At 38.8% G+C, this 20,644-nt stretch overlaps 2 protein-coding genes and 1 long non-coding RNA gene across 6 annotated transcripts in view; 1 reads left to right on the forward strand and 2 right to left on the reverse strand.

Annotated features, from left to right (window-relative positions):
- Positions 1-6,378: 6,378 nt before the first annotated feature.
- Positions 6,379-8,331, reverse strand: LOC119649306. Of its 3 annotated transcripts, XR_005249119.1 has the most exons (3): positions 8,095-8,331; positions 7,825-8,042; positions 6,379-6,926 (listed from the first exon to the last, which is right to left on the reverse strand). XR_005249119.1 is itself a non-coding variant. In XM_038051405.1 (2 exons), the coding sequence occupies exons 1-2, from the start codon at positions 8,005-8,007 to the stop codon at positions 6,792-6,794; spliced, it is 318 nt and encodes a 105-aa protein (XP_037907333.1). In that variant the 5' UTR covers positions 8,008-8,331; the 3' UTR covers positions 6,379-6,791. The 3 variants fall into 3 exon arrangements, 1 of the variants encoding a protein (XP_037907333.1); XR_005249118.1 differs by lacking the exons at positions 7,825-8,042; positions 8,095-8,331 and adding an exon at positions 7,392-7,545; XM_038051405.1 differs by having other exon boundaries at positions 7,825-8,331.
- Positions 8,332-11,075: 2,744 nt separating this feature from the next.
- On the reverse strand, positions 11,076-11,969 carry LOC119649130. The gene is made up of 2 exons (XR_005249093.1): positions 11,450-11,969; positions 11,076-11,277 (listed from the first exon to the last, which is right to left on the reverse strand). It is a non-coding gene; the product is annotated as an uncharacterized LOC119649130 (long non-coding RNA).
- A 675-nt stretch (positions 11,970-12,644) lies between these two features.
- LOC119647705 (tyrosine-protein kinase Abl) overlaps positions 12,645-20,644 on the forward strand; it is a 30,988-nt gene continuing 22,988 nt past the window's right edge. Inside the window, exon 1 of one of the 2 annotated variants that reach the window (XM_038048789.1) lies at positions 12,645-13,247. In XM_038048789.1, coding sequence (XP_037904717.1) covers positions 13,058-13,247 — 190 coding nt within the window. In that variant the 5' untranslated portion in view covers positions 12,645-13,057. The remainder of the gene's footprint in view (positions 13,248-20,644) is intronic. The other variant, XM_038048790.1, reaches the window with a different exon arrangement.

Here is a 20,644-nt window from a genome sequence, read left to right on the forward strand (position 1 = left end):
GGTAGTCCGACGACATACCGAACCCGATGGCAGGGAATTCCTTGAACTGACAGTTCCCTTCCTCCTCTCCCCTCCCGTTGGTCAAAGGAATTCCTTGATTTGAAGGCTCCGTAAGACGGGAGAGTTCGGGGACAACTCGGAGTAATGTGACAAACGGTTCCAGGCTAGCTCTCTGACGATGGGGAGGTGTTTGGTTGCTAGTTCGACGACGTACCGAACCGAGAGTCCAACACTGTGTGCGTACTGTGCTACCCTATTCCAAAAAAATCGGGTTATTCAGGAAGGTAGTACATATTCTGGTTTGTAGCAAAAAGAAGGATAGTCCGGCAGAATGTTCAAATTACCGTCCGATCAGGTTGCTGTCCCATACCATCAAGATTTTTGAACGTATTTTTAACAACCGTATTCGCGAAATCGTTGAAATAACCGTGAATCCGCGATTACTCATGGAGAAACACCGTGAGAAGCATCGTCCTCTTTGCATTGCATTTTTGAATCTAGAGAAGACCTTTGACCGTGTGCCATATTAACTTATCTGGTATACTCCACGACAACACCTAATGTCAAAAGAATTCGTGCGCTGGGTTCAACTGCTCTACCACAATCCGAAAAGTAAAGTTCGAAGTGTGGCGAGTGTGTCAAAACCACTTTTTGTTTTCGTCAGTGTACGTCAAGGATATGCTCTCTCACCACTCCTCTTTATTCTTGTTATGGGCACTGTCACACGGGATATCCGTCCTGGACATTGCTTCATGCAGATGATGTTTTCCTAGCGTCTAATAGCAAAAATGATCTCGAGCAATTTGCCTAAAAATGGAATGATCATCTCATGCAACACGGCCTTCGATTGAATCTGAATAAAACTCGTCAAAAGACGACTGATCCCCATGAAAAAGGCTATCACTGTCGATGGCAGTGACCTACCCAGAACTGAGCGATTTAAATATTTCCGGGCAATGTTATCACCCAACGAAGGGCTGCGCTATAAAATTGCTTCAAGCATAAGCGCAACCTGGATGAAGTGGCGTTCCACAACTGGTGTTCTTTCTTTTCGACGTATCAACAAACGTCTCGAATCTAAAATTTACTGCAGTGTTATCTGCCCTTGCTCCGTCTATGATTGGGAGTTTTGCCTGATTATATAAGACATTGAACGGCGTCTTGCGGTAATGGAGGCGAAGATGTTGCGTTGGAATAGTGGCGTGGCACGCCTTGATCACATTCGAAATGACATGACCGATGCATCAATCGTGGGATAATTGCGAGAGAGACGTCTTCCATGGTATGGTCATGTAATTCGCGCTAATGAGAATTCACTTTCCAGGATTGGTGTGAACATCGAAGTCGAAGGTAAGCGACCAAAAGGCGGGCCGAAACAACGGTGGCTTGACATGCTGGATGGGGATTTAAAGGCTTCGCGACTGCATCCATATCAGGACTTCGATCGAACAAAAATTCATGACCGATCACGACGCGCTGACCCCGCTTGTGGACGGGACCAAGGCTAAAGAAAAAGAAGAAGATCAAGTTGAGACTGTTCTATGATAGTGTTCTTTCTTTGTTGCTATACGAGAATAGCACATAGAAAGTGAAACTCATTGTTACTCAAAAGCTGCAAGCTTTCGTCTACATCCAGCTACGCTAGCTTGATACTATTAGGCTAGCCTGATACTATTAGGCAACGTGATCGGAAGATGAATGCGGCAGTAAATGGGCCACACATTTAGGAGGGGCCTTAACTGCATTACCAGCTACGTGATTCAGTGGAATGCGCTTTCCCAAGATGGTCGAGGGGTTGGTCGCCCAATTGCTCATGGCGCAGAAAAGTAGAGAAGTAGTGGATGCGCCTCGGGTAATCGTACCGGGATCTGAAGCGCATTTCAGGTAACCGTGAACAATGGCACATGGTTGTGGTTGATGCGCTATACCCTGTGTATATGTAGTCGTAATTTCGATCATAAATTTCCATAAATTTTTAAATCGCCTCCCCTTGGGTCATGGCCTTCACTCTTTAATAATTAAAATATTTCTATGACTGAAAGAGACTGGCTGCTTTTATATTGGCGAATACAGGAAAATAAATCATACTTTTCCCTTTCTGCCAAAATTTAAATTTCGATATAAGTTCAATTCATTTTTTGCCAAACCAAAACCAACCCTAAAAAGTTGGTGCTGCGCCTTCCTTTTGTATTAATTTGCGATGAAATGCTCACAACAGGTTCCAGAAGTAGACACATTAATTCATATTTATCACTAATAATTCAACATTTTGGAAACTAATTGAGCCGTATTTTCGTTTCTTCTCCACTTCGAATTTTTTTCCATTGTTATTATTACACCCGTACCTTGCACTATGTAGTTTCTTTAAAACAAAAATCCGCAGGGACAAAAATTCAATTACAAAAGTCAAGCACGAAATACGAGTAAATCGACAGCTTATTTTCACTACTTGAACGAACACTTGGGTCAGTTACAAGCAGCAAAGGTCACGAAATTTTGAAATATGCATTTGATTCATGGCTCAACCCCATATCTGATTAATGCTTTGCAGTGTGAATTGTCTGGGAATATGACAAGGACTCTAAGTGCAAGATGTACGATGGAAAGAAAGGCCTGGAAAGCAGACATACTGCGCGAATGCCTACATACGTATGTAGGTTTAAACTGGACAGTTCATCTAACTATCCCAACTGCGACGGGAGAAAGGAAAGGCCAAGAGAAGACGTTCGGAAGGATGGTAACTCAGGAATGCCTAATTATAAAAATGCTTGTGTGCAGTTGACCACATAGTGGGGCGAATTCAATGGAGGCTGAGAGATGCAAGAAGAACAAGAAAGCGTGGTTACGAACGCAATCGATTAGTGAAAGGCGAGGTAGCTAGACCTACGTTTACCCCACAATCGCGGGAAAGAGAACAGCAGTTAGAGGATGGCCTTGGCGGTTTAAAAAACCACACGCTGGTAACACTCGCACCCGTGCTTGAAGATTTTTACCTCCCGTTTTTTAAGGTTTTGTGTAAAACAAAACCTTATTAAAATCGATTCAATGTCTGTCTGTCTGTCACCCGCATTTTTCTCCAAAACGACTAAACCGATCCGAACGAAATTTGGTGGACAGATGGGAACTATGAAATCCCACGCATACAGCGAGTGGCATAAATTTAGGTGGAGTTTAAAGGGGGGCTCCCCATACATGCAAAGGGGGGGATTCAAAAATTTTTTTCACCGGATATAGTTGTAGGGTATCAAATGAAAGGTCTCGATTTGTACTTTCCGAAACTGACATTAGTTTTGGCATAAATTGCAAAGTGCGTGAGTAAGGAGTCAAAATGTACGCATTTGAAGTGAGACAGGACTCATTTTCGGAAACTACCCAACCTTAAAATCCGAAAAAAATCAGGGTGGTGCGCCTAGATGAAATCTAGGCCTCAAAATACATCCCATTCCGATATCTGCTCAAATAAACTTACTAATTACTACTTTTTACTACTTTTTAGAAACTTACTGAAAAACCCCCTTAAATTCATCCTAGGACTTCCGAATTTTGTACCAGCATAGGGGACAATATTTTGTATATATGTGCTAAATTTCATGGAAATCAGGCAACTAACGCCAAAGTTATAGCAGTTCAAACTTAGCAATTTCGCGCGAGTTTACTGCTTCCAAAGCCATGCAAATCAGATGCTGACGTCATAATTACCCGGAATAATTGACATTCGCGTGGAATATTAAAGTCACATTTATGAAGAATCTATTTATTTGCAGCCCTTTTTAAGGCTTTGTGTAAAACACTTATGTGAAATCTAATCTTCGAGAGATGTCCCATTCCGGTATCTGCTCAAAAAATTTACTAATAGTATATTATCAACTTTTAGAAATAGACTAAAAAACTCCCCTTAAGTTCATCCTAAGTGTACTAAATTTTGCACCGACATAGAGGACATAGAGGCATACACATGCCAGGTTTCATGAAAATCCAACTATTAGTGGGAAAGTTATAGCAGTTCAAACTTATCAATTTCGTGCTAATTAACAGCATCCTAAGCCATATAAATTAGATGCTAACGTCAAAATTAACGAGAATAATTGAAATTCGAGTGAAATATTAAAATTCCATCCAAGAAGAATCTAATTCTCCCTAGCCCTTTTTTATATTTGATGTTGGTTAAATTGTTTTCATTCGCTAATAATATTAAACTCAGAGCGTGAAGCGTATGAGGTTGACCATTATCAACACAGGGCTTCTCATCAAATGATTTATTTAAATCGCTTTCTAGAAAATAGAGGCAATGGAATTTTTAGCTATATTACACGGAGCTGTCGTGCACTCGTCGCTCCTCACATCTTTTTCTTTTTCTTCAGCCTTCAGTTCACAAGCGGGGTCGGCTCGTGATGATCGGTTTCGTCATTTTATTTTATCAAATGCCTCATCAGGATGTAATCGCGAGATTTTTAAATCCCCATCCAGCGTATCAAGTCACCATGGTTTTGGCCGGTTTTTTGGTTGCTTACCATTGCTTTCGATGTTCTGATCAATACAGGTTGTTGAATTCTCGTTAGCGTGAATTACGTGACCACACCATCGAAAACGCCTCTCTTGCAGTTTTCCCACGATCGATGCAAACCCATATCGATCGCGGATATTCTCATTTCAGACGTAATCAAAACGTGTCACGCCACCAGTGCAATGCAACATCTTCGTCCCCATTACCGCAAGACGCCGTTCATTGTCCTTTATAGTCGGCCAACACTCAGAACTATAGAGAGTGGCAGACGGACGACATTGCAGTAAATTTTAGAATTGGGACGTGCGCTGATACGTCGATCACAAAGAACACCAGTTGGGGAATACCACTTCATCCAGGTTGCATTAATGCGTGAAACAATTTCATTACGCAGTTCTCCATTAGCTGATAGCATTGACTCGAGATATTTAAATCGCTGAGTTCTGGCAATGAAAGTAACCTGCCCTTCGAGATACTTAAATCGCTTAGTTCTGGCAATGGCAGTAACCTGCCCAGAACTGAACTATTTCAATATCTCGGGTCAATGCTATAAGCCAATGGAGAACTACGTTATGCTCCTCACATAGGGAAACACAAAACCTTTTATACCTGAAGCGTCAAGCTTCCGGTTTCCCGACTTGTTTACATATAACGTTAAGGTACTGAACTATCTAGTCGTTGTCAGTATATAGTATCGCGACGCAACGTGTTTCGATCGCTTTCGTGTTCATTGACAAATTTCCTTTATGAGAAAAATAATGAGGAAGTTTTGAGCATGTTTTTCCAATTAGCAGACCAAACCAATAACAGTGGCATTTAGTGTAACGGTACTTTGCGATCTCAGTAATCTAGAAATTAATATGTTTTTTGGCGGCTTAAGATTATAAGGGGCAAATCAGGGTAATAATCTCGGACGAGCGCAATGCTGACCGCATTGCCTCCTATAGTTGTAGTGACCGCGGCTGCGCGACGGGAGCGGAATTTCATTCGGCTCTTTCTTAATTAATTTGCTTAAACAATGCATTTAATAGTGTGCAATTGCCTTAATGTTCGCCGCAGATTGCACATTATTCAATGCATTCGAGCGAATTGATCTTGACAGGAGGCGAATGATTTGCCGCATCTGCAGGCGCATGCGCATGTTGCCGCAACATTGCCGAGTGAGAAAGGCTATGTAGCGGGAATAGAAGCGGTGCACGAACCAAGCACAGCGAGAATGTTGCTGGGTGGAAGAGTTTTGGGCTACACGGGAGATTGGTTTTTGGTGCTGTGTGGAAGTCAGGAGAAAAAGAAGGAGCGGGTTTTTGGCTAGAGAATCGAGGAAGAGGAACAGAATTCAATTTTGATAAAAGGAGAAATAAAGAAAGAGGAGAGAAAAGTCTTGGAGAAGAGAAGAAGATCCGGAGGTGTGAAGATTTTTCGCGAGCAAAGGAAAATAATTCAATGAGAAGAAAACGACAACCATATCATGCTAAGCCCTAACGCAAGGGCATTTTAAACAAAGATTCCGTGGATAAGTTCAAATCGTTAACAAATCGTTCAATCGTTGGCAAGTGTTAAATGCACAGTGATTTAAGGCAAAGAGAAGAAAAACAATTGAAAAGACAGATAGTTGAAGTGTCGGATGATTAAGTTAATATTTAGCTGCAGAAGTAAAGTGTCGGAATTCCCGCGCTGTGTATAAACAAAAAAAAAACACATAAAACGTGAAGTACGAAATTATAGAGAGGAAGTGAATTAACGTTAGTTTTTTTTCTAAGGACTATATATTATATTTTGTTATTATTAATATTTTGAATTTTAAAAAAAAAAATATAGGTACTAGAAGCATCAATCCGAGCTCGGAGTGACATCAGAGTAAGTTGTTCGTTTATTTTCTTTTCTTCTTCTTCTTTTTTTTTATGATTTTTATTTTATTTTATTCTTTTCTTGTAAGTTTTACATTTTAGTTATCTTTATTTTAATTTTTTTTTGTAATAATTTTTGTTTTAACATGTATTGAAGGCTGGAATAATGATGACTGAATAATCTGAAGTAGTTTGAGGACTTCCTCCCCTTAGTTCCTCCTTATATATAATATTGAATGAAGACATAAAGGACATTCCCATTTTTTTTACATTTACCATTACCGTTACCATTATCTTGGCTAGAAGAAAAAAGTTTACTCCGTGGACGAGATACTGATGGGGATGGGAAAGGTGTGCTTGCTTTATTTATATGTATAAGTTCATCCAAATAGAATTTCCAGCACCATAAAATTTCCCAGGATAAAGGCACGTGGTTTGAATCATCGCGAGTGTGTCCCCAACAAGAGATTATGTTGCCGTACTGCTTCGGACATCACTTCTCCTACAAAGATGCTGTAAGGGGAGCTTCTATTTTTGATGATCCTCAGTGCCGAAACTGTGGCGGACCGGTATTCCTATGCAATAGAAGTTTGTATGATCATTTTAGGACAATGATATGAACAAGAAGAACAAATTGGAGGTACCGGTAAAATTATAGAAGTAAATAATACTAAAATTTGCCAGCGAAAATATGGTCCCGAGATTCTAAGAATTATCGTATTGAAATATGCCTCGACGGAATCAGTGATTCGGAGACTCTACTCAATATTATAAAAAAATATGTGGTGGTGGGATCAATAATTTTTTCCGATTACTGGAAAGGCTATTCGAAACTCGCTGATCGCGGATATACCCACAAAACTGTGAATTATAGAAAGAATTTTCTCCATCCTGCTTATGGATGCCATACACAAAGTATTGAAAGTAGCTAGCGAGTCCTCAAAATGAAGTTCTTCAAAATTTGGAACGTAATTTCACCTTCTATAACCTCGGGTCGCCAAAAACCCTATATATTTTTGCAGTCAGTATGCTGTACTTACCATTTGCGAAACTCATCTATTTAGAAAGCTCACACCCCTTAATCCAAAATACACCCACATTTAACATAGAAGATTTTCCAAAACAAACCAAAAATATAATTTGAATCATAGAGACAGTAACCAGATGTCAATTAACGTATTGCACTTAATGTAAGCTGGTCGTAAGAGTTAAGCATATGGCAACTCCTATATCATATTACGATGTGCATCGCATGACTTAGAACTTACAAGGCCCTAATTTTTACGTTACGAGACGTTTCCGTTTAGTGAGGTGAATTCAACAGCCACAACAAGGCGGTAATATGTATATGATTATATGGAATTGTTTATTGTGTGGCGTGAAACAGAAAAGAAACGTTTAATAGAAATCGTTAAAGGTGCTCTACGAAAAATTGCACTTTGAATTTTAAAAATATTTCGTGGTTTCGAGTACCTTCTTCGATGAACGATACGGTGTGCTGCGTGAATTGCCTCGTGAGTTGAATTTTTGAATTTCTTGAACTTTTTGGAATATTAGAACATCATCATACAAAGTATTTGGGAAAATATTCAGCATATAACTTTGACCTAGCGATTTTTCGTATAAAGTTGTGGAAACAAAAATCATTCTCAGCATTTTCACAAGAATTTTCAATGGTCGCCGCAAAAAGACTACAGAAAACTTTCCATTAGCCAGATAAAATACCGAAGGGATTCCATTTACTCGCTGAGCCCTCCTTAAATAATAATTGAAAACGTCCTTTCAAACGAAGTATTTCTACTGCCGTACTATTTAATCATTTTCTTTCGCCAAGCCCACTGAAAGTATGCAGTCAAGCAGGTATGTAGATAATTCCAGTACCTTTGCCTGGCTCTTTTTTTTCACTGCTTTTCATAAATTATTATTTAAACATAAGAAACACTATTATTCTATGTTCTAACATTTTGTGATAACGTCTTATGTCACATTTACGATGCGCATGATGAAATGTCACTTACCGTAAGACAATTAACGTAAAACGTTTTCACGTAATGTTTTACGTATACCATTTATGATTGACGTAAGAATGTAGAGTGGCAGTTTGTATTCAGTTGGATCAAAACATAGTTTATGAAAAGTAGTGAAAAATAGAGATATGCAATGGCACCGAAATTATCTATTTATAATGCTTGGCTGTAAAGTATATAGGGATGTGCCGAAAAAGAATGATGAAAAAGTACCGCCGTAGAAATATTCCGTTTGAAAGATACTTGTTCAATTATCGTTAAAGAATGCTGGACCAGTAAATTAAATCGACGGTGGTGGGGTATTCGGGAGTAGCAATGATTTGGAACAACCGGATTTAAACTGAAATGACGATTTTTATTTTCAGTTTCAAAGCAATGACTGACTTAATTGGCAAGTTAGTTTCAATTCTAACGAAAAAGTCAGAAGCCTAATGAGAGATATTTCTATGCCCGTCTAATCTAAAAAGGAAAGAAAAAGTTTATTGACGGTGTCGTCCAGGGCAGAGGCAACTCATCAGACGCTGCCTCACCTCTGCCCTGAGAGCAACGTGATCGAAGGTAACGACAGATGGTAATCGCTCCACTTATATATAATCGTAAACACATAGTCTAAGCTAATCTTATGTAAAACTTACCAACAACGATTCTTGTTTCTTATTCTTTAATCCCGATAAGATAAGTATTCTGATATTGTGATATGTTACATTATTTGCGCATTCCAATATCTTATTTACTCTCCTAAAATCTTATTGAGTGTTTGTGTTGGTTTATTATACATGGATGGCGTCGTGAGGTTATAAATGCAAGTTTTGTAAATAAACTTCATTCTATATATTTCCAAATTGGAAGTTACTTACCAATTAGTTACAAATTTCACTTTTCGTGCTGCCTATACTAAAGATATCTTGTCTTAGGCTATACTTTTACAAATTAGTGCACTTAATGCATTTTCTAGCTTAAGTGCAAATATGCCTCCGTTTTTCTCTAGTTAGACAACATCCCGCCGGCTATCATTAGCCATTGTTAAGGCACTATGGTTTTTGATACCGACTGCTTGTAATGCAATAAAACGATCTTTATGAAAGGATTCACGCGGTTTATCAAAGTAATATTGCACATAGAGAATTTTTATTTTTATGTGGGTATGATTTAATTTAAGTCGATTCGATAAACAGTGAATTACTAATTATCGTATTTTAAATGATTTTTCTTCTTTTTTTTTTTTCTTGATTTCGTGTTGTATCTTAATTCATTTTTAAATTCAAGATGAAGCAAAGGACCAGTTTCACTACACGTCGCCTACTTGCCATAAAATTACCTAATAAAAGGATTAAGGTAAACCAGGGAGATCAGGGTTCTTTCTGGTAAAATTCCTTCATAATTAAAGAAGCATTAAAGTAAGTGTGTATGCACATAAACATCCTTTCTTTAAGAATTAATATAAACACGTATAATTAATTAACGGTGGCAATTAGCTGTAAAAAAGAACAACTTCCTCCCTTTTATAATAAAGTACATTCATTACAAATCGGCTACTATTTTTCAATTCATAAAATCTAATTCTGGAACAAACAAACAAATAGTCAAGTACATCTCCGAAACTGAAAATAAATGCTTTGAAATGTCCTTCTAAGTTTTCTATAAACGATAGGGCATCCTAATGGGATACTAGCAATTTTCACATCTTAATCCAAATATATGGTAGTTATGTCATCACATTGCAATGTGCGCTTCACTACCCTAAACACTTGTTCAAACAATAATTATAAGCCATTCAATTGAAAAATAAGGAATCCAAAGTGCATCCGAAACGAAAGCCAACAATAAAATGTATGAAATATCGAATGCGCATCTGTTTGAAAATTAAAGGATAAGGAACATCATAAAATACCACAGTACATGGACATACATTTGAAATAAAATAAATGAATTTTAAGAAAAGGATATGAACGAACATAAAAGAAGAAAACTAATACATTTTCGTAATGAACTTGTTGCTGCCACATAATGAAAAGCTTTTCACTTTAATTTTACATAGTGGTGAGATCTAATAATCATATATCATATCCATGTAATCATATAATTATAACCCCACAGTCCTCCACTTCCGGTCCTATCCATAAACCATGCAAACAACACCCCATACCATCAAAACCGGCAAGAGAATCAATATTTTAAATAAATGTAATTCTCACCAAACTCTACTCATTTCATATAATTGCTCAACTCATTTCCCATACATTTTTATCCCACTTATCTTATTCGATACCATTTCAATCAATTTCATTTCCTACAAATTTGTGCATAAAAATCTTATCCAACTCTCACGTTTCAAAATCTTTTATAAAATAAACATCTTCTAAACTCTTGGAGATGTGTATTTTATGTCATGACATTCGTTCATATTCTTATCAAATAGCACTTGTTCTAGTTTTCGTCTTTTTGGTTCTCAAGATATATTACTTGGAATATAAGTTTTTAAGAAATGTACAAGAGGTCAAAGTCGAGTTGAATCCGTCGAGTCGAGCGGGACAAAATAAATCCAAGAATTCTACGAAAAATTGCATTTTGGTTTTAAAAATCCAGCAATTCAAAGTGTTTCGTGGATTTGACTAGCAATTGCGATGGATAATACGGTGGCCTGTGTTTTTTATTGAATCTCTGAATTCGTTCATTTTTTTAGAATCTTATAACGAGTTAACGTTTACATAAATTTATCTTTATTTCCTGTTTCAAGTTTATCATACAAAGCGTTTTGGACAATAATCATCACATAACGTTGACCCTGCGGTTTTTCGTGTAAAGTTGTGGAAGCAAACCTCATTCTAGGCAATTTGACAAAGACTACAGAAAACTCTCCATCGAATCGCTCATCAATCTTTTTCTTTCACCACCCCAGCTGAAAGTACGTACCAAGTAGATATTTAGATGATTTCTGTGTCGTTACCTGTCTCAATTTTTCACTACTTTCCATTAAATATGATTTAAACCAAAGAAACAATAACTGTCACTCAATGTTCTTACGACAATCGTAAATAATATACGTAAAACATAACATGACAACGTCTTACGTTAATTGTGTTACGGTAAGTGAAATTTCATTATGCGCATCGTAAATGCGGCATAACTTTTACGTTACGTTTACGTTTATTGAGGTGAATTCAATAGCCTTGCAAAGTTGTACACACATCTCTGCTAGTGACTCGTCGCGACCTGAGTGCCGTTGGCGCTTGCGAGCCTCGCATGGCCCACTACGATAATCGTGATGAATGGCGTTTCGCTTGCTTGCCAACGGATAAATGTCAAAACATAATTCTGTGGAGCTAGTTACTTTGGAAATACTTTATATAATTATATGGAATGTAAATTCTGTTTGTTCCTCAGCTTATTTATATTTCTTCTCAATGTTTTGAAATAATAATGCGAAGTGCGATCGAAAACTGATGTAACGAATAACAATCGCTGTTAGACGCAAATCTCAAATGGAGAAGTTCGCGAGGGTCATGAGCATTGTCAGCGGCAAGAGCCCATAGCTGTGGACGTTTATGTCAACAAGACAGTTCACTTGACAGTGAAATAAAAATCTTGAATGAAAATTCAATGCTACACAGTTCTGGAAAAGACGAAATCATAGAAGCGATGGTAATTTCTGAGAATCTCAATTCGAAATTCCCTGTTGGAATTAATTGAGTTCACTAAAAACGTTTGAATATGCCATGACAGTGACATGACAGGCTACAGTTACATTTCGACTCAAAAAGCTCAATATCAAATGGAACGGCATTCATTAGGGGCGTCTCGATATCACTCGCAAACCTCGCGAATGTGCACGGACGACGAACGCGATCAAAGTCGTTACCTTCGGCTTGTGAGTGTTTACCTGTTAAATCTCCATTTTGGGGAGGCATTAATTAGGCAATACTTTATGCAGTTATATGTATTGTATGCAATGTGATTTAATTGGAATGGAATATTCTGTTTGTTCCTCAACTGATTTGACATTTCGTCTCAATGTTTTTAAATCACAACGCGAGGGCGATGAAAAGCTGATATAATGCTCACGGTTCGACGCAAACCTCAAACGAAATGCCTGCGTGCACACCGCGAGGCTCACGAGTCATATTCGCACTCAGCTATTGCGAGCGGCTAACGTGGCGCAGCTATTGTGCATTGCCATGAGCGTAATGGATTAAACAAAGGGGAAAGAGGGGAAAAAACAAATCTGAAAATGGGCAGTTGTCATCTCCCTATCGAATAGAGCGCTGTATGTAGTGAAAAGGCAAACCAAATAATCGACGTCAAACATGTCAGACAAATTTGATGGTGGAAAAGTGTCAGGGAAACAATTGTGGTCGGTGTTCGTTGTATAGAATTGATCCGCGGTTGCCGAATGGATTTCACATATCGAGATCACAGTGTTCGATTAACAATTGGACGGCAAAACATACACATTTTAATCATGCTGTGAAGCGTAAAGGAAATTCTTAAAGATAAATGCCGGACATAGCTCCTTTGATGCATTCTATCACCGCCTTTCACTTATCTTTGAATCTCCCATAAAGGTGTTATTATCGCTTGCGGATTTCCTTATGCATATTAGTTTTAACATAGAATTCTGTGCCAGTATTTTTTGGAAAAATGAAGTGATTGAGTCGAGTGTTTGGAATTGCCTTTGAAGTATGGGAGCCCAGCAGACTAAAGAGCGCTCTTCTGGTGGAGTGGGGCCTGGAGGTATATCTCCAGCTGGTGGTAGTAATTTTGGGGCCGGATCAACCCTTCGAGCAAGCCGTATAAAGCCGCGGTCTCAGAAAGAAAGTCGGGGCACGGGATCCAACATTTTCACGGAGCACAGTGGTAAGCCTTGTCAAAGTACGTTCATAAGCCAATGTAGACTGATGTTTGAACGGGAAACAGAGTCACAAACGTCGTTTGCGCATTTGATACAGAAAAGTAGATTGCACATATCGCAAATTCATCAAATTAGCAATTTGACTGAGTTGAATATTACAATTCAACAAACTGGGATATTAGTTTTAGATGTTGAGAAAGAAAACCTCGAAAAAATCAGGACGATGGAATCACATTTCTTCTGCGCAAAGCTCATGGGTATTTAGTTTATATTTACTCTATAAATAAAAATCGTTGGTACTGCTTTCATTGCATGTTACTATGTTGACCATCAGTATAGCAAAAAACAGTTTATACAAAATAATATAAACGTTCATGTTTTTTATCGTATCTTTCATTCGTGAAACTATCACTAATTAAGCAACTCTTAAAACTATAAGTCTTCAAAACACAAATTAGTTGGTAACGTACAATTCGCGTTCTTGGAATTGAAAATAAAAGGATTTCATTTTTGTTTGCTTAAAAAATGTTACAAGGGGCACAACATAGCCATTTGGTGGCGTCAACCCCAGGTATAATGGCTGTTTCCTTTCTGTCTGGAATAGTGGATACTACAAAAATTTCTCCCTACGATTTCGATTTGAGTTCGTTATTATTATCCCATATGTAATATTTTCTTGTAGATCATTTAGGCAGGGTTAGGAACTCCTTTTGATTTTACGATGCTCTGCAGGTCTCAATAGGTTTAACCTTGGGAGAATTGGAATCAGCTGTATATATATTGTACAATTATGATGGTCTCCTGTGAACTGTACTCTTAGTTCAATATCATATAAAACAAAAAAAGATTGTTTTATTGCCTTTTCTCAATCTGTTTTAAGTTTTCGGCAGGTTTGCATTAAAGACCTCGATTTAAGATTGGCTTGATGATCCTCTTAGGATCGTTGGAGGCATTTCTACTCCTACTTTTTAACCATCATCGGTCCTTCAAAAATTTTGTCAATTTGATTTTTGTGTATACACAATGAGTATTCACTGGTATAGAGTATAGCTAAGCGAAGTAATTGATATATTACTTGCATCTTTTTTACGAATAAATTGATACACATGTACAAAAGACAACATCGAACAAGTCGGAAAAACGGAAGCTGGACGCTTTAGGTACGAAAGGTTTTTTGAGTGTGCATTTGTTCCATTAGTACGTAGAACGTAATATATGCATATATTGTGTAGGAGGATCCGCTTTTGGGTGATATTGACATTCATAGTCAAGAATTTGCGCAGAAACGACAAATTTGACGTATGATAACTTTGTTAGTAATGGTGTGATTTCCTCCAAACTTGGTAGGATCATGCTTTATTTTATAGCCTAGATCAGTGTGAAACTTCGTGGTGCTAAGATGAACTTCAGGAGGATTTTACAGCCAATAACTAAAAATTATGGTAATATGCTATTATTAACTTTATTTGAAAAGATATTGGTATGAAAGGTATTTCGGAACCCAGGCACCATATAATGGCAGCCTTCTGATCTTTTTTGAATTTTTCGGTTGGGAAGTTTCTGAGAATGGCTCAATTTCGATCCCCCGCACTCCCTACCTTTCGAACAAATATCAAAACTAACACACTCCCCTTAAATTCGACGTAAAAGGATGTAACTCACTGTATGAGCGTTCACAGTTCCCACCTTTCCACCAAATTTGATGCCAATCGCTGCAGCATTCTCTGAGAAAAATGCGTGTGACGGACAGACAAACAGTAAACCGATTTTAATAAGGTCTTGTTTTACCCAAAACCTTAAAAACTACCGACAAAACGGAGATCGAGACATCACGGAAATAAAATATTTTTCCTGGTTCTATTTTTTATTTGCCAAATTTTGAATAAATTTCAAGGTGATGTTCACACCAAACATATTTTTCACACACTTTCCGGAATGTGTTGCATGGGTATTTCTGTTTTCTTCATATTAGCACACAAAAAAAGCGGTCTGTTTTTCATGTTTTGACACCAACAATGCCGAAGTGGTAGACATTCGTCAGAAATAGCAGCAGCATCACTTATTTATGTATCGTAATGGATGATCTAAGTGCCAAGTTGGGCTCTGGCAACACCTTGCTTGGACATGTGATGGGGAAAGATGTTCTCAGCGACCTTAAGGATAATTGAGGGAGGTTCGTGGATTTCTGAAACTTCTACCGCATCGTCATTGGTGGTATATTTTTCAGCATATCTATCAGGAAACATTTCAGCCAATAGAACATATAGATTTTTAGTTGCTTATATATTTTATTATATCATATTTAATTTACCATTTATTTGCTAATTGATGGATATAAACTTAAATCAATTAAACCTAATTGTGCGAACCCTCTCGGCGGGTTGTTCGGAGGCCAAGTAGGACGAGAGGTAAGGCTTGAGTCCAGGTCGGATTGTCGCGGGCCATAATGACGGATTTCAGCGTCCAGTGCCAACGTTCTAGCATCCCATTGGATTGCGGGCCAGTGATAATCACTGCAGGAACACCAAAGCGAGGGATCCACTCTCGACAGAGGGCTTCGCCACAAGATTGCGCCGTAATGTCCTTCAGAGGTACAGCTTCAGGCCACCGCGTAAACCTGCCGATGATTGTGAGGCAATACTTGAAACCGCGCGTGTCTCGCAAAGGGCCTACGATGTCGAGGTGTATTGTGTGGAATCGCTTAGTAGTGCGTGGGAATGAGCCCACTTCTTTTTAAGGTTTTGTGTGAAACAAAACCTTATTAGAATCGAGACGATGTCTGTCTGTCTGTCTGCCACACCCGATTTATTCGGAAACGGCTAGACCGATTCACGAAAATTGGTGAGAGTATGTAATCTAGTGTTCCCTTTACATGCAGTAAGTGGCGCCATTTTGTGTTAAGTTTAAGGGGGGCATTTGTCGGAAAGGTGGAGAGTGCGGGTGGTTAAAAATGATCATTTCCTTAACGAATCCATTCTTAGAAACTACCCAATCGAAAAATCTGAAAAAAAATCAGGAGTCTGCCCCTGTATGGTGCCTAGGCTCCGAAATAACCTCCATACCGATGCCTGTTCAAATAAAGTTAATAATAGTACATTACTATAATTTTTAGCAATTGGCTGAAAAACCCCCCTTACGCCCTATCCTAGAATCATCAAATTTTGCAGCAATGTAGCATACAGCATGGCCCTACCAAATTTTGTGAAAATTGCACTATTACTAACAAGCTCATAATAGGTCGAAGCTGTCGCTTCTGTGCAAATTCAAGACTTTGAATGGCAATATCACTTGAAAGTGGATATTTTCACATATGCATATATTACGTGCTACATACTAATGGGGCGAATGCACACTCAGATCTCTTTATAAGAGAAATACACAAAACCTTTCATACCTGGAGCGTCTAGCTTCCGGTTTCCCAACTTGTTGCATTTTTACTGGTACATTTTGAGTCTTTATCTTGCTAGAAGACCCATTTTATTGGCATAAAACAGTATAACGTTTTGTAGTATATTCATATAAATATTTGGAACCAGGGTTGTTTGGATCCAATATATAGAACCTATAAAATAGAATGAAAAGAAAAATTATACCATAATGCTTGAAGCAAATTGTTTATTTTTTTTTTAATGTATATTTATATAAGGTCAAAATCTAAATGAGGTAGAGATCCTACGTAGCTGCGATCAGTATTGGGCATATTTGTTTTCGTAAATACGAATATGAATAAATTCGTATGACGATTTTCTAATGAAAACGAATATATTCGTATTCAAAAAAGTGAATATTATGGTATTTACACAAGTGAATATAGCTGTATTCTCACGTCCGAATAGTGAATATAAACGTATTCGTGTTGACGAGTACGAAAACGAATTCTTTTGGATTAATATTTCCAAGTGCGAATGCGATTTTTTGTTGTATTGGAATGTGGATAGCGAATACTAGCATCTTAATGATCTGATCATGTTGTATGTATGTATAGTGGAGTTGGACTCAATATCCAATAAGAGAATTACGAGGCGTTGCAGCTGTAAACAAAAGGTATGTATTACATATAAACTTGAAAGATTTTTTCAAGTCTGAAGAATTGCAAAGCAAAGACATTCTTCTGCTTCTATGGTTCTGTCAGACATCACCTCTTTGTTTTAGACACAGAAATCTTTCTACACTTGGAAATATTAATCCAACAGAATTCGTACTCGTAAATACGAATACGTTTGGATTCACTTTCAGACGTGAGAATACAGCCGTATTCGTATTTACTTTTGTAAATACCAAAATATTTACTTTTTCGAATACGAATATATTCGTATTTATAGAAAATTATCGTACGAATTTATTCGTATTCGTATTTATGAATACAAATATGCCCAACACTGGCTTCGGTATCCTCTGCCACTATCATCATCAACGGTGCAACAACCGGTATCCGGTCTAGGCCTACGTTAGTAAGGCACTCCAGACATCCCCGTTTTGCGCCGAGGTCTACCAATTCGATATCCCTAAAAGCTGTCTGGCGTCTGGCGAAATTATTCGGAGGATTTTCCGCTCGAACGCGGCCAAGAGTTCGCAATTTTTCTTCCTAAGAACCCATGTCTCCGAGGAATACATAAGGACTGGCAAGATCATTGTCTTGTACAGTAAGAGGTTTGACCCTATAGTGAGACATTTCGAGCGGAACAGTTTTTGTAAGCTGAAATAGGCTCTGTTGGTTACCAACAACCGTGCGCGGATTTTATCATCGTAGCTGTTATCCGTTGTGATTTTCGACCCTAAATAGGAGGAATTATCAACGGTCTCAAAGTTGTAGCCTCCTATCTTTATTCTTCCCGTTTGACCAGTGCGGTTTGATGGTGTTGGTTGGTTGGTTTTTCGTGCTGACGTTACCACCATATACTTTGTCTTGCCTTCATTGATGTGCAGCCCAAGATCTCGCACCGCCTACTCGATCTGGATGAAGGCAGTTTGTACCTGTCGGGTCGTTCTCCCCATGATGTCGATATCGTCGGCATAGGCCAGTAGTTGGGTGGATTTAAAGAGGATCGTACCTCTTGCATTTACCTCAGCATCACGGATCACTTTCTCGAGGACCAGATTAAAGAGGACGAATGATAGGGCATCCCCTTGTCGTAGACCGTAGTTGATGTCGAATGTGGACCGCTTTCTGCGCAAACTAGTTACTTCCAACAACCATTTCGTGTGACACTGCTAATTGAATAATCCGCAGTCCGTTATTATTTGTATTTTGTGTAAGCTATGGGAGCCAGCGTATCGCCTGAATAAGGGCTCCTTCCCTACTTGGCTATTAAAGTCCCCAAGTATGATTTTGATATCATATCTGGGACAGGCTTCGAGGGTTCGTTCTACTGCCTCGTAGAAGGTATCCTTCTCCAACTCTGCAGTCTCCTCTGTTGGGGGGTGAACGTTAATGAGGCTTATATTTCGAAACTTGCCTCGCAAGCGCAGAGTGCATAGCCTTTCGCTTATGTTTTCAAAGCCTATAACAGCAGGTTTCATTTTTGGCTGACTAACACATCAGCCCTATATTGGGACAGGGTATCGACTAGCTGCTCAGCAGCTTCATCTCTGTACAGTGAGCGCACGTTCTATAAGAAAATGCGCAAATGTTTATTCCGCTGTCGTTGCCGGGTTCGTCGTTGTGTAATCCGTCCAGTCCGAGGCTCTTGCTGTGGCTTCGTAAACAGTTGTTTTCCGTGTAGGGTTGTCAGCCTTACCCAGCCCCTAACCTGGAGGACCAATTGGTACAATTCATCCCATTTTTAGGCACGGGAGCCTCGCCTTCATCCTTATCCGTCTGCAGCTTTCCGTTAAGAAATAACACCCAGCGGTCACCACGTGGGGGTGGAGATAGAGTTTGGTAGTAGAGCTGTTGTTGGTTCAGCAGGTATTTCCCAGGTTTTATGCTCCATCGTGGGTACCAATCCCCGTTTCGCAAGGGGACCTATACTACCCTTTGATCACCATATAGGCGGCCTTGAAGCCGATGAAAAGATGGTGTAACTGATGTCCATAGTCCAACAGTTTTTCCATCGCTTGCCGCACAGAGAAAACTTGATCTGTTGCTAATTTGCCTGGAGTGAAGCCTCTTTGGTATGAGCTAATGATGTTCTAGGCATTTGGGGCTGTCAGACTCAGCAAGATAGCAAAGAATATCTTATAGCTGGTACACAGCAACGTGATATCTATAATTTCTACACTGCATGATATCTCCCTTTTTATATATGGGACAGATAATGCCTCTTTGCCTGTCGTCAGGCATTGATTCGCTGTCCCACACCTTGAGTACAAGTTGATGAACCACTTGATATAATTGGTCGCCTCAATATTTAACCAATGCGGATCTAATTCCATCGGTTCCTGGTGATTTATGATTTTTAAGCCGGTGGAATGCACGGACTGTTTCTTCTATACTTGGTGGTAGCAGTATTTTTTCATCTTCTTCAGTTGTTCCAACTCGCCGATGTTCTGGTTGTTGAGCAGTTCATCAAAATACTCAACCTATCTTTGCAATATGCCCATTCTGCCGGAAATCAGATTTCCCTCTTTGTCTCGGCAGGATGAGCATCGAGGTGTATAAGGCTTCATCCTGCTGACTTGTTGGTAAAACTGCCGCGGCTGGTGTAGCTGCGCCCTGCACTTTTCGAGCTCACGAGAGGTGGCGGCGTTCGATGAACACGTAGTCAATTTGTTTGAAAGTGGTCCCGTCTGGAGAGGACCTAGTATTGTTGTTTGTGGACCACTTCCCACGCAAACCAAGTACTTCCAACACCATCTGCCACCATACTTTTAGTAAGAAGAAAAATTTTCTCGATTTCACATTTGTAAATTACTGTGTCTCGATTCTCGGCGAAAAGTATGAACAGTAGTTGTCACAGTTCGTTTTCTACTTGGGTTGTCATCATGAAAATGTTCCACTTGCTACAACGGACTAGGTTTCTTAACGATAACGATAACAGTTGTGTTATAAATTTCCGGCGGTGATAAAACTGTGGCGTACTGGATCATCTGAGATCTGACAACAGAAAAAACTAGTGTTTGATCGAATGATTTAAAAAAATATGCATTTTTCACAACATGGCTGTCAGTTAAAATTAATGGTTCAATTTTTTTTAATTTTGGAATTGAGATGTTCGTTGGCACGCCGATAACAAAGAACGCCACCACACACGTGAAGCAATTTCATAGCGCAATTCACCATTCGCTGATAGCACTGATCCGAGATATTTAAATCGCTCAGTCCTGGATACAGTCAAAATCGGTTATAGCGTCACGGGTTATAAATCATTTATTACGACCAATCTTCCAAGTACCTGTCAAGAAGTATACAGTCGCTATGTGGGTCATATCGGATATAATAATATCGCTTATTACGAAATATCGCCTTTAGCAACGC

This window comes from Hermetia illucens, chromosome 2 (assembly GCF_905115235.1).
Source record: "Hermetia illucens chromosome 2, iHerIll2.2.curated.20191125, whole genome shotgun sequence".
NCBI lineage: Eukaryota > Metazoa > Arthropoda > Insecta > Diptera > Stratiomyidae > Hermetia > Hermetia illucens.